Source organism: Pleurodeles waltl, chromosome 5 (genome assembly GCF_031143425.1).
Source record: "Pleurodeles waltl isolate 20211129_DDA chromosome 5, aPleWal1.hap1.20221129, whole genome shotgun sequence".
In the NCBI taxonomy this organism is placed as follows: Eukaryota; Metazoa; Chordata; class Amphibia; order Caudata; family Salamandridae; genus Pleurodeles; species Pleurodeles waltl.
The window spans coordinates 1,294,232,219-1,294,244,841 of record NC_090444.1 but is presented as its reverse complement, the minus strand read 5'-3'; the positions used below and the strand labels follow the sequence as shown (position 1 = coordinate 1,294,244,841).

At 48.1% G+C, this 12,623-nt stretch overlaps 1 protein-coding gene across 1 annotated transcript in view; it reads left to right on the top strand.

Moving 5' to 3' along the window:
• Positions 1–7,620, top strand: part of MMS22L (MMS22 like, DNA repair protein) — a 426,716-nt gene extending 419,096 nt beyond the window's left edge. Inside the window, exon 24 of the mRNA XM_069235533.1 lies at positions 6,318–7,620. Within this exon, the coding sequence (XP_069091634.1) occupies positions 6,318–6,399 (82 nt within the window). The 3' untranslated portion in view covers positions 6,400–7,620. The remainder of the gene's footprint in view (positions 1–6,317) is intronic.
• Positions 7,621–12,623: the final 5,003 nt, after the last annotated feature.

Genomic DNA, 12,623 nt, shown 5'->3' with positions numbered 1-12,623 from the left:
CAGAGAAGTCAGAAGGTTGGGAACCACTGGTCTTGTAGATAACAATATCATATTAAGTGAAGCAGTCTAGGGCTGCATAGAACAACAAGCCATCTCAGCAGCTTGATGGACGTTTGTTTATATCAAACTGGTAGAGGTATAAAAATAGAAGCTTGATAAATGTGTCACTATTGGCCCAGAGGAATATTCTGATCAGTGATTTTTCTCTCCAGTCCCTTGGTCAGGAACCACTTTAGCAACATCGTATGTGATTGTTGTAAGTGATTCACCTCTTCATTGAATTATCAGTATTGTCCCTAATATGTTCTTAAGGTCTTTGTTTGAAATCATGGCGAGCACTGAATTGGAGTATTTTCCACAAAACCTCTCACTTCTGCTTCCCTCAAATCATTTTGAATATCTGATAGAGATATCTAGTTGCAGATTCCTTACCTTAGAAATTCCCCCAGGCATCAGTCTGGATCCAGAGATTTTTCTCGGGCAGTACCCTTGGGTGTTAGGTGGCGTCGTTCAGCTCTGCATCTGTTGTTGGCGTCGTCTGCACTGGATATGATTTTATGGGTCCTATGTAGGTGCCACTCCGGCACGCTGATGTCAGTTCTTTTCTTTCTGTGCTACCCAAGCGCTGATCCGAAGGGGAATTACACCTCAGTCACTTTTTGACTGGTCTTTTCTGACTTTTTGTCAAAGATTTTTGAGTATCTACACTCCTGGTGTGTCGGATGTCTTCATGTAGGACGGGATTCAAACCCTGCCGATCTTGTCATCGGACGATGTCCGTGACGTATCTGCACTTCAAGTGTCTTTGGTGTCTGGAGCACTACCATGACCCAAAGTTGTGCTCCGAGTGCCTGGCCATGAATCCGAAAGCTTTGAAGGAGTGGTCCCTAAAGCTCCTGGTGGCCTGGTGCTCAGCTTCGGATAGTCCCAGTCTTGGTGGAGAGGAAGATCCCAGAAGTCCTCTGGGCAATCCATGAAGTCGAGGCACACAAAGGAGTCGAAGAAGAGCAAACGTTCTTTGACTTCACCCTTTCTATTGGCTGACAAGGTGAGGGAAAGGGAGCATCGTCGGTCTAGACCTCCATCTGTGGAGCCTGCATCTGAGTCAGTCCAAAGCCTCCCTGAGTTTCTGGGAGCCAGAGCAATTCCTGCCCAACTCAGAGGGGTTTATGAGGCCATGCGCCACTGGAGCACCTTTGGGCCCCAATGGCCAGAAGGGGCCCCCTTGGTTTCCGCACTGGTGGCTTCCGACATCAAAAAGTACTTGCTCCCTATGTCGTATCCTGACCCATATTCTTATGGGTTGGGGTATGGTGAGGAACGGGAGGGGTCGCTGGACCCTCTGGAATATGAGTTCCACGATCCTATGGACTGGCATACGGACTTTGGTGAAGCCAGTGGTTTGGATAAATCCCCAGACACTGGCATGCTTTCTTACCTTACCATGACTATGGAGGAGGTAGCATCTTAATTAATGGTGGTGTGGAGAGCGGCTGAGGTCTGTACCTCGAGCTGTCCTCAGTGGCAGCCAGGACTAACCTCCTGACAGAGGTGCTTCATCCTGTGACTTCATCCTCTGAGCCCCTATTGCCCTTTAATGAAGCTCTTACCAATGTCCTGCTGGGTACCTGGTTCAAACACAGCAAAGGGGCTCCTGTGATTGCCCACCGCCATTGCCCGACACAGTGTGACCTAGGTTCCCTGACCCCACCCGAGTGCTTGGTTATCCAAACCTCCACCTCCCGGGGCACGTTCCCTTCCGCACCCCTAGGCAGGGAATCCAAGAGGCTGGGCCACCTTGGGAAGAAGATGTTTTCTTCCACCAGCTTGGCATTGTGGTCGGTGAATACTGCATGCCTTTTAGGCTGTTATTCCCACACGCTATGGGATACAATTGTGCAAGTGCTGCCATAGATCCCGGGGGAAGCTAGGCTGTACTCTCTCAAGCAGTTGTTGATTGAAAGTTGACGATTCAATGTGGACTGATCATGACCGACTCACTGCAGTTTCGGGTTTATCCTCTTGAGCGGTGAGTCCAGGATATTCAGGCTATTATACCGATGGTTTAGCCTCTACCCTGGATTTCGGTGAGAATGACTCTGAGGCTGCTGGGCCTCACGGCCTCCTGCATCCTGTTGGTGACACATGCCAGATGGCATATGTGGGCTCTGCAGTGGGACCAGAAGTTCCAATGGGCTCAGCATCAGGAGAATCTCTCCGACATGGTCCCGATCTCAGGGGGTAACTGCGCAAGATCTGCAGTGGTGGCTAACGAACTGCATTTGGGTCAGAGGCATATCCGTCTCCCTTCCCCAACCAGATCTGACAGTAGTCACAGATGCGTCACTCCTGTGATGGGCGGCCACCTGGGAGAAGCGGAGATCAGAGCCATTTGGTCTTCGGCAGAGTCTGGACTCCACGTCACTCTGCTGGAGCTCCGGGCGATCAGACTAGCATTGAAAGCATTTCTTCTCTCTCTCTCACAGGAAAGGTAGTGCAGGTGTTCACAGACAACACCACCACCATGTGGTGCTGTAACAAGCAGGGAGGGGTCATGGACCCTTTGTCTGGAACAACAAGGCATTTCCCTGGTGGTTAAACGTCTGGCGGGCTCTCTGAACGTCAGAGCGGCTGAACTCAGCTGACCATGCTTAGTCGAACATGAATGGCGTCTCCATTTGAGGATGGCACAAGGTCTCTTTCAGCAGTGTGGAGAGCCTTGGTTAGATCTGTTCGCCTCTGCACAGGGCGCGCAATGTCAGCAGTGTTGTACGTTGAAGTTTCCAAGGTGACAATCTCTCTCCGATGCTTTTCTCCTTGAGTGAAACTCAGGCCTCCTGTAGGACTTTCCATCCATACCACCCCTGCCCAGAGTTCTCAAGAAGGTCAAGAACAACCAGGCCCAAGTAATCTCTGTGGCTCTGGACACAAAGAGTCTGATATCCCGAGCTATTGAGCATGGCCATTGATCCCCAGATCAGATTGCCCCTTTGGGAAAATCTTTTGTCACAGCAGCAGGGGAGGGTTCTCCACCTGAACCTGTCAGTCTCCGCCTTCTTGCGTGGAGATTGAGAGGCTGCAGTTTACAGCTTTTGACCTTCCACCTGAAGTCTGTAATATAATTTTGGCAGCCAGCCTCCTCCCATCCAAAATGGTTAACGATTGTCGTTAGAAGAAATTTGTGGCATGGTGCACAGACAAGTCTGTTATCCCCCTTTCTGTCCCTTTATCTGAAGTTCTCTTGTTTATACTTTTGTTGCCCTAGCAGGGCTGTGCTATGGGCACTCTCAAAGGCTGTTTATCTGCAATCTTTGCTTTCTTGCGGTTGCCTGATCAACCTTCTTTGTTTAAATCTCCTATTGTTAATAGGTTACTTAAAGTCCTTACTCATGTGTTTACTCCATCCCAATTAATTATGTCCAATGGGACTTGAATTTGGTTCTGACTTTTCTGATCTGCGCTCCTTTCGAGCCTCTCCACAATTGTCCTTTCAGGCTCCTCACTTTGATAACAGCCTACCTTGTAGCCATCACATTTGCCCACAGAGGACCAGATGTACGACCCTGAGTTTTGCGACTTGGAATTTACAAATCGCAAAATCCTAATGTACAACAGTGTACCTCACACTCTTAGTGATTCCCAATGGGGTTGCAAATGACCTACCTCATTAATATTCATGCGGTAGTTCACAATTTGATACCCCATTGGAAATGGCTGCACTCAAAGGGATGGTGAACACCATATCTGTGACTGCTTTTAAATAAAGCTTTTTTTTTTTTTTTTGTATGTGAAATACAGCCCGTTTTCCTAAAAGTTTGTTTTTTTTCGTTTTTTTTTCCCAGAGCAGGCAGTGGTCCTTTGGACCACTGCCAGCTCTGAAAAAACGTATTTTCACATCCGCTCACAAAGGGGAATGGGGGTCTTGTGGGGACCCCTTCCCGTTTGCGAATGGGTTACCACCAATTTGAAATTGGTGGTAACTGCAATTGTTTTGCGGCCTCAATTGATCACAAAACAATCATACATCCCCCTGTGAATCGTAATTAGGAAGGGACACCATTGGTACGCCCCTTCCTAATTGTAAGTCGCAAATCCCTATTTAGTGAGTTGGTAATTGCGATGGTACATCATACCAGCCCATTTTGCTGTCTCTAACGGGGTTTTTGGCTGTTTGCAACCGTGAAAGGCTGTCGTACAACGGGCCCAGAGTGAGTGAGCTGCACGCATTGTCATTTAAGCTGCCATACCTTTCTATCTGGCCTGACAAAGTAGTGCTTCACACTTGGGCCTCCTTTCTGCCAAAAGTGATCACGCCCTTCACCTTGCCTACTTTTTACACACCCCCACATCCTTCTGAGGAAGAGGAGATACTCCACCACCTGGACCAAAAAATAGCATTGGCATTCTACTTTGATCATTCCAAAGAGTTTCGGGTGGATGATCAACTCTTTGTTGGTTATGTGGGTTGCGTAGAAAGGTCGGGCAGTGCAGGAGAGAACCATCTCCAGATGGGTAGTACTCTGCTTTAAAATGTGCTACGCACTGGCTAAGAAGCAACCCCCTAGAGGTTTGCATCCTTATAATACCGGAGTCAAAGCTGCAACCACTGCGTTAGCTCACAGAGTTCCAGACGTGGATATCTGTCAGGGAGCATTGTGGGCATCTCTGCACACGTTTACCAAACACTCGTGCCTGAACAGTCAGATCTGTAGGGATGGTCACTCTGCCCGTTCGGTCCTGCAGGACTTTCTGATGTAACCTTAGTTTGCAGACCCTCCTTCGGGGATTGTATTGCTTGGGTATCTATTCTAAGGTGAGGAATCTGCAACTTGATGTCTCTATCAGATGGACATGTTACTTGCCTTATCTGGTAGAGACTATGGGGGTGATTCTGACCCCGGCGGTCTTAGACCGCCGGGGCCAGGGTCGGCGGGAGCACCGCCGACAGGCCGGCGGTGCCCCGCAGGGCATTCTGACCGCGGCGGTAAAGCCGCGGTCAGACCGGCAACACTGGCGGTCTCCCGCCAGTGTACCGCCGCCCTATTGAATCCTCCAAGGCGGCGCCGCCGAGGGGATTCCGACCCCCCCTACCGCCATCCAGTTCCCGGCGGTCCGCCCGCCGGGAACCGGATGGCGGTAGGGGGGGTCGCGGGGCCCCTGGGGGCCCCTGCAGTGCCCATGCCACTGGCATGGGCACTGCAGGGGCCCCCGTAAGAGGGCCCCTACAAGTATTTCACTGTCTGCTTGGCAGACAGTGAAATACGCGACGGGTGCAACAGCACCCGTCGCACCTTCCCACTCCGCCGGCTCGATTACCAGCCGGCATCCTTGTGGGAAGGGAGTTTTTCCCTGGGCTGGCGGGCGGTCTTTTGGCGACCGCCCGCCAGCCCAGGGAAAAACTTAGAATACCCTCCGCGGTCTTTCGACCGCGGAGCGGTATTTCGGAGGGGGAAGTCTGGCGGGCGGCCTCCGCCGCCCGCCAGACTTAGAATGACCCCCTATATCTAGTTGCAGATTCCTTACCGACCCACCCACCCATCCTCCATGTTCTGCGAAATGATTTTTAGGGACAGGAATTCCTCTTTCAGGGCTCTAGTTTTGACGCACTGGTGGTCAGTGTTCTTCATGGCTCTGTGCTTCTGGCGTGAAAAGTCATGAAATGAAACTGACGTCAGCATACGGGTGGCGCCTATATAGGACCGTGCAACGTCATATCCAGCACGGACAACGCCGATGACTGACGCAGAGCTGATCGACACCACCTAACAGCTCGCACGAGTACTGCTCGAGAAAATATCTGGATCCAGATTGATGCCTGGAGGAAATTCAAAGGTAAGGAATCTGCAACTAGATATTGTGTTTATCAGATAAAGTGTTACCGAAGGTAAGTAACCTATCCTTCAGCTTCAACCAGGAGAGGCAGCCTTACGTGATAGAATTAATAATTCGAGGTACAGAAGACCTGTGTGTGGTTTATTCTGGAAATGGGATTCTAAGAAAGTTTGCAAGAACTCCCACCATATTTCGGCTTGTTTTGTGCTATGACATTCAAGGTTCTGCTTTCTTTCCAGAAATGTTCAGGGGCGAAACTGCAGCTAGATTATGTACAGTTCATAGGCTCATAGCTTTGTGCAACATGTTATCAATTCAAGGTGAAACAAAATCATTTTGTACTGCAAGAAGCATTCCTTTTGCAGAAAGGTGTGCATATGTTTAAATCTATCGTAGTCCAAACGTATCCTTGTTGATCACATGTTTTACCCCAGTATACTCATGCAGGACATTGGAATCAAACTCTGTACATTGTCTTCCACCAGGGAGTCTTACAGAAGGCTGTTAAGCCACCTCGGAGAAGCAGGACAGTCGGAGATACTGGCACTTGAAACGGACAGAAGTTAGAAGCAATGATTCCAGAATCTTCCTGACCTTTCCTTCCTGATGCTGACGTTTGTACCATCCCGATGCGACATTTGTGCCGGCCTTCCATTTCTCAAACCTTACTAACTTAATGGGCCCGCTACTTCACGCACGTGCGTTGTGAACACATTTGTTGTAAATATGCTAGATGCCTGTGCAAGACAGGTCATGATGCTTTACCCCGCTGTAAAACTGCAATTACACGAACACATTCAGTTATGTCGCTGTGCTGGAAATACATATTTTGGTGGAATTAAATTAAAGAACTGATAAAAGCAGATTTGGCACAGAGCACTGGTCGTACTGAGACGTTGTGACAAACGTTATTCTGCTAACAGAGGTGCTTGCCGGTTCCTGAAGAAATTGTGTCAACAATGCATGCACTAACTGGGTTACCCTGAGTTCCCGCCTGCTCAGCTGACAGAACCGCTCAAACAGAGCAGTGGTTGCCACTCTGCAGTGTCCTACCCTCATGCACTAACTGAAGGAGTTTCAGAGCTGTTAAATGCGCAAGATCTTGAAAATTGTTACAGGGACTTGTGTCCTTGCACTGGCGCATAAGAACCCAGTGGTGCTTCTCCTGCTCCTGCCCCTGCTACAGCTGTAAAATCCTATGGCGAATAGGTTATGACTTAAAATGATCTGTGCGGCCAAGTAGGTGACCTTATTCTGACCCACATTGGGGCTCTGACTGCACCAGTTTTTGAAACCCTAATGTTGGGTTTTCAGTTCCAGATTCACACCAGTTGTCACTGTGGGACAGATAGTACTGTGTTATCACTGTTAAAGAATCGTGCACAAGAAGTGAACCTCTTTTCTGCAAGGTGCTCTGCAGGTAGTGCGCCAACAAGGCCATTACAATGAAGCGGATTTGGTGCACTGCCCTCGCCAAGTATGAAAGAAATGCACATGATGCCTTCCTGATGTGGCTTTGGCTACTGGAGGAGAATAAAATATAAGTCAGTAGGTGAATGTCTTCAGGTTCATAAACGAGCTTGAAAATGAGTTTCGTCGGCTGAATTTGTATCTCGTTGTAAACTATAGCAGTAGATCCAGGATATTTGTTTCCTCCCATTAAAACTGATGTTACTAAAGTGTTTTTTTCCCTTTGAATATTTAATGAGCGTAGTACAAATTACTTCATTGGCTACTAGGTTACACGTAGCCAGTATTGTATAATAAATAAATCATTTTTACTTTTTTTAAAAACCCTAGGTAATGCTGCTTTATTTTTTATGTACATGTATGTCTGTCATGTGTCACACTTCAGATGTTAAACTAACTGATTTAAGACAATTTACCTCATTACCCCAAGATCTGTAGATTATCAGTCAGACAGAAAGCTGCGCCGAATGAGTGCCAGTGCCTCGCTACCCAGGCCAGCTCATTAATTTCCCTCATCTGTAAGCATTCCTTTGCCATTGTCAGAGCAGCCAGACAAATGGTGATTGTTTTTCACTCCTCATTGGACCCTGCTGCTGCCCTAGAGTATGGGATGGTCATTACTTGGTTAAGAGTAACGTATGTGGTATGTTGCAAGGAAATTTGTGTTCTTCATGCTTGTACTGTGACTTCAGAAAAGCAGCTTGGAGGTGCATAGGGCTGTCAGTGTCTGAGGGGACTAGTACCCTGGATTAAAATAACCACCAACCAAAGCAGGACTAATTTTGTATTCCGCTATCAGAGCTGGGTGAAAGTCCTGACATTGCCTTGTGTTCGGAAATCAGTGACAGCTGCAGTGCACCCCCTAAATTCTGGCTTTGGTTGGGCGGTTTGAAGCACAGTAGTGGTAAGCCATGACCAGTAGCAGTGTCTGTCATAACTCGCCGCTGCTGCCATTACTTTCATGCTGCCATCCAATCAAGTGGATGGTGACCTTGCGCTCAGACCACTTACACCTGCATGAGACACTACTAGTCTTTGTCGTTCAAATTTCTCCAGCTCCACAGACCTGACATTGAGTTGTAATGTACAGTAGTATGAGCAGCCCAGGACAGCGCCACTCAATTCTCTTAAGTCAAACACATTGAGAAATTTCACTTGAGTTCTTAACGTGTAGTGACTGGTCAACAGCCATCATGTGATCTTTAGCTGGGAAAAGCAACAGTAGTAAACACTATGCAATCCAACACTTTTCATCTAGCTCCCCCCTTAAGACCTTTTTTTGCAAGTACCAAAATGTACTTGCATGAAAACATGCATGACAAAAAGTGCCTTCTAAATTTAATTGAAAAATATGGATGATGTTTATAGAGAATGACTTCTATATTTGCAGCGCTGCAGAGGTAACACAAGGTTGTTTTTGAAATATTAACAGCTGGTGCATTCCCCCGAGGGCCTCCACACTGTTTCTGCTTGCCCATAAAGTTTACTAACATATTATTGTACATATTCTGAGTGTAGTGCAGGACACTTTCAGCAGGTTCTGGCTTTTTAGCTAACAATCCAAACGGAAAATTAGATTACAAGTTGAAGAATGCATTGTGCGATACCTTTAGGCAGCACATGATCATGGGGGCTAACACATTTTGGGCAGCTCTGGAGGACATGGGGCTCATCATGATCCTCCCTTGAGTCACAGCAAGCGAGAGCAGAAAAGGGTTTCAAACTTGTACAATAAGAGAAGTGAGACGTGCATGTCATGAGTGGTGATTGGATTGTGCTATATATTCACAGGAGTTCAATACAGTGATACATATTCATATACGTAAATAATAATAAAAAAAAATACTCTATCATTATTTAACTAAAAACGCCAACTTTCAATGGCCTTTTGTGAAAGTCCTAGCGCACAATATTGTTTTGTATCAATTAAGAATGTACTTAGAATGAGAAGCTGCTGCTAAACAACGAAACATGATAATCTGGTCACCAGGACGTGATGCCATTCGTATCTAAGAAAAGAAGGTAATGTCTGTTTGGTCTGGATCATTCAGGTGTGTGGGAACACATCATGCCTAGGTGAAAATATATCTTTGAAAGTCTCAGAAAAAGACTTGTTACTGCTCATCAGTTTGGGAAGGGTTATAAACCCATTTCCAGAAATTATGAAGTGTGATTCCACCATTATAAAGCGTCTTACAAATGGAGAAAGTTCAAGGCAGTTCATAATCCACCCTGGAATGAATGTCTTTCCAGTCCCAAGATCAGACAGTTTGATACTTCAGCCTATAGGGTTGACGAATTGCAGGCTCTTTCACTGAAACTACCACTTACTGCTTTCTACCCAGACAACCCGGTTTTGGGCACTTGTCCATCCTTCCTAGCTAATGGTGTGTCTAGCTTCCAAGTGGAACAGTATATCACACTTCCTTCTTTCTTTTTTTCTTTCTTTTTTCTTACCCTTCCAAGTAAGGGGGTCCACTGCATAGGTTAGATTGTAGGCGTTCTGCCTTTCACTATGTTGATTATACTGAATCTGAACAGGGGGATGACCAGTATTTTGTGGACTTCACTGAAGCTAAGACAGACAAGGCCTTTACCATACATACTAATTCATGGTGGATTACCCTTCGCATTAAGATCTGCTGAGCCTTGACTAATAAAGACCTTTGAGCTGGCGTTTGTGCTCAGTTTTTTGTGTTTTGGCAGCTTCCACTGTTCCACAGGGTCCCGGAAGCTGACATTTGCCAGGCAGACACTTATTCCTCGCTGCATACCTTTGCTAAGTGTGACTCTGGTGCAGAGAGATGGTTACTTCAAGAGGGCTGTGCCCTGTGGTTTTGTTGGCACTACTCTGTTCCCATTGGTACTGCTGGGGGGACTCTTTTCTAATCTATGCTAACAAGTGTCCAAAAAGTTACTTACTTTCAGAGATGAAGTTTCTGGTGGCTACTACTTCTCCGTGTGGAGTTCTCCCTTCTTTCCTTCTGAGATAGTACCAGCAGCAATAATAAGATTCCAAAGTACTTTACCACTGCACTGCTGTCTTTTTACCTGCTGTTCTTAAGCTCTCCATATGTGTTTAATAGGCTTAGAAAAATGTATGTAACTGATGCCAGTGTGACCGGCTGGTCAAAATATAGGCCGATGTCATTGCATCATAAATAGGTGCAGGTATGAGTAGATTCATGTAGTATCACATACCCAGAACTAGTGAACTGTTGCTGGGAATTTTTTTCCAGATCTAGTCTTTCACCTGGGGAATATTTCTATGGTGAGCAACCAGCATGAAGATATTGGCCCTCATTATGACATTGGCGGTAAATCCCACTTACCGCCATGCTGACGGCCGCCAACATACTGCCACCGCAGCAGATTACCGCCACCCATAATATGACCTACACATAGCAATCCATCACTATACAGCCACACACAGAAGTCCGCCAGACCAAAGGTCAGTGATAAACTGGCAGTTACGCCAACAGAACTACTCCCACAGCATTATGACCCACGAATCACCACGGAGGACATTCAATGGCGCTAAACCATTGACGGTACATACCGCCGCACTCAAAATACACACACACTAACAAAACACCACCACATTGGACAATTTGAATAACACAAACCTGACACACATACACACACCACACCCACACACCACTATAAAACACACACACACAATACCCACAACCCTTTACCTTTACAAACAAGTGCGACAAGAGAGATAGCAAAACCACAGACAAGACCACAGACACACCACCATCACCTATACACCATCCACGCACCCCACATCACACACCCCAACACAGCACCCCACACACCCTCACCCACACCACCCACAATACACCAATGGCACCGCAACAACACTCCAGGTTCTCTGAGGAGGAGCTATGGGTCATGGTGGAGGAAATCATCTGGGTAGAGCCACAGCTATTCGGATCACAGGTGCAGCAGACGTCCATTGCAAGGAAGATGGAGCTATGGCGGAGGATCGTGGACAGGGTCAACGCCGTGGGACAGCACCCCAGAACAAGGGATGACATCAGGAAGAGATGGAACGACCTACAGGGGAAGGTGCGTTCCACAGCAGCAAGACACCAAATAGCTGTACAGAGGACTGGCGGTGTACCCCCACCTCCTCTTCCCCCACAACTAACAACATGGGAGGAGCAAGTCTTGGCAATCATGCATCCTGAGGGCCTGGCAGGAGTAGGAGTACTTTACTCTGGTAAGTAAAATCTCTATTACTATCACCCCCACTACTTGCATGCCATCACCCACCCTTACCCTCACTCCCATCACTCCATCATCTCCCACGCACCCCACCATCACAACCCACCCCTCCCAATACCAAGCCCTTTATGTAACACCAATGCACAAACCTCCATCACAGACCTGCATGGACACCCATCACTAAAGCATGCACATTAGAGAGAATCACCTCACCTACAAAATGACTACTCTCAGAAGGCAAAGCTGCCAGGGCAATAACAACCATACAGGGCAACACACCTGAAACAATAACACTGCATTTCCATCCCCAAAGGTCCCCCACCCAGCGTCATTGGAGAGGAGGTGCCAGCAACTTCCAGTCCACCCCCAGAAGAGGCCCACAGTGATGACAGCAGCTCTGGATGACCAACCTGACCCATCAGGGATCTCCGGACAGTCGGTTACCCAGGCACAGTCCCATACCACCACAGAGCCTCCCCCCTCAGGAAACACCACCACAGTACCCACCCAGCGGGCCCATACCTCTGTCCCCAGGGACACGCCAATCAGCAGTGTGTGCACCACTACAGGGACCCCAGGCCACCCCACAAACACAGGACGATCAGGGACCTGGGGTCAGTGGCGGTAGGCACACGGTTCAGGGGACAGAGGCACAGGACAACAGGGAAGCTGGGAGGACTGCTGTGCGACAGGGGGATGACAGGCCCAGGGAACCGACTCTCCAGGACGCACTCCCAAATATCCTGGGAGCATACCTCCATTCCCAGGAGACAATGAGCCAGATACTGGACAAGTTGCAGGAGACCCAGCGGCTGCAGGAGGGACAGTACCTGGGGATCAGGGAGGACTTGAAGGACATCCACACCACCCTATTCACCATTGCAGGGGAGCTGGCAGACATGGCCAACATCATGAGGGAGGCAGTGGCACACCACTGGGTCCCTGACACTAGAAAAACGATGAACAGCCTTCCACCTCCGCTAGTGGACAGGAGGCCCCGCCAGAGGAACAACAGGCCATCAGTACCCCACCCCCTGCAGAAGGAGAACCACCCTGCAAACGGTCCCTGCGAACCAGGCAGAAGCCAG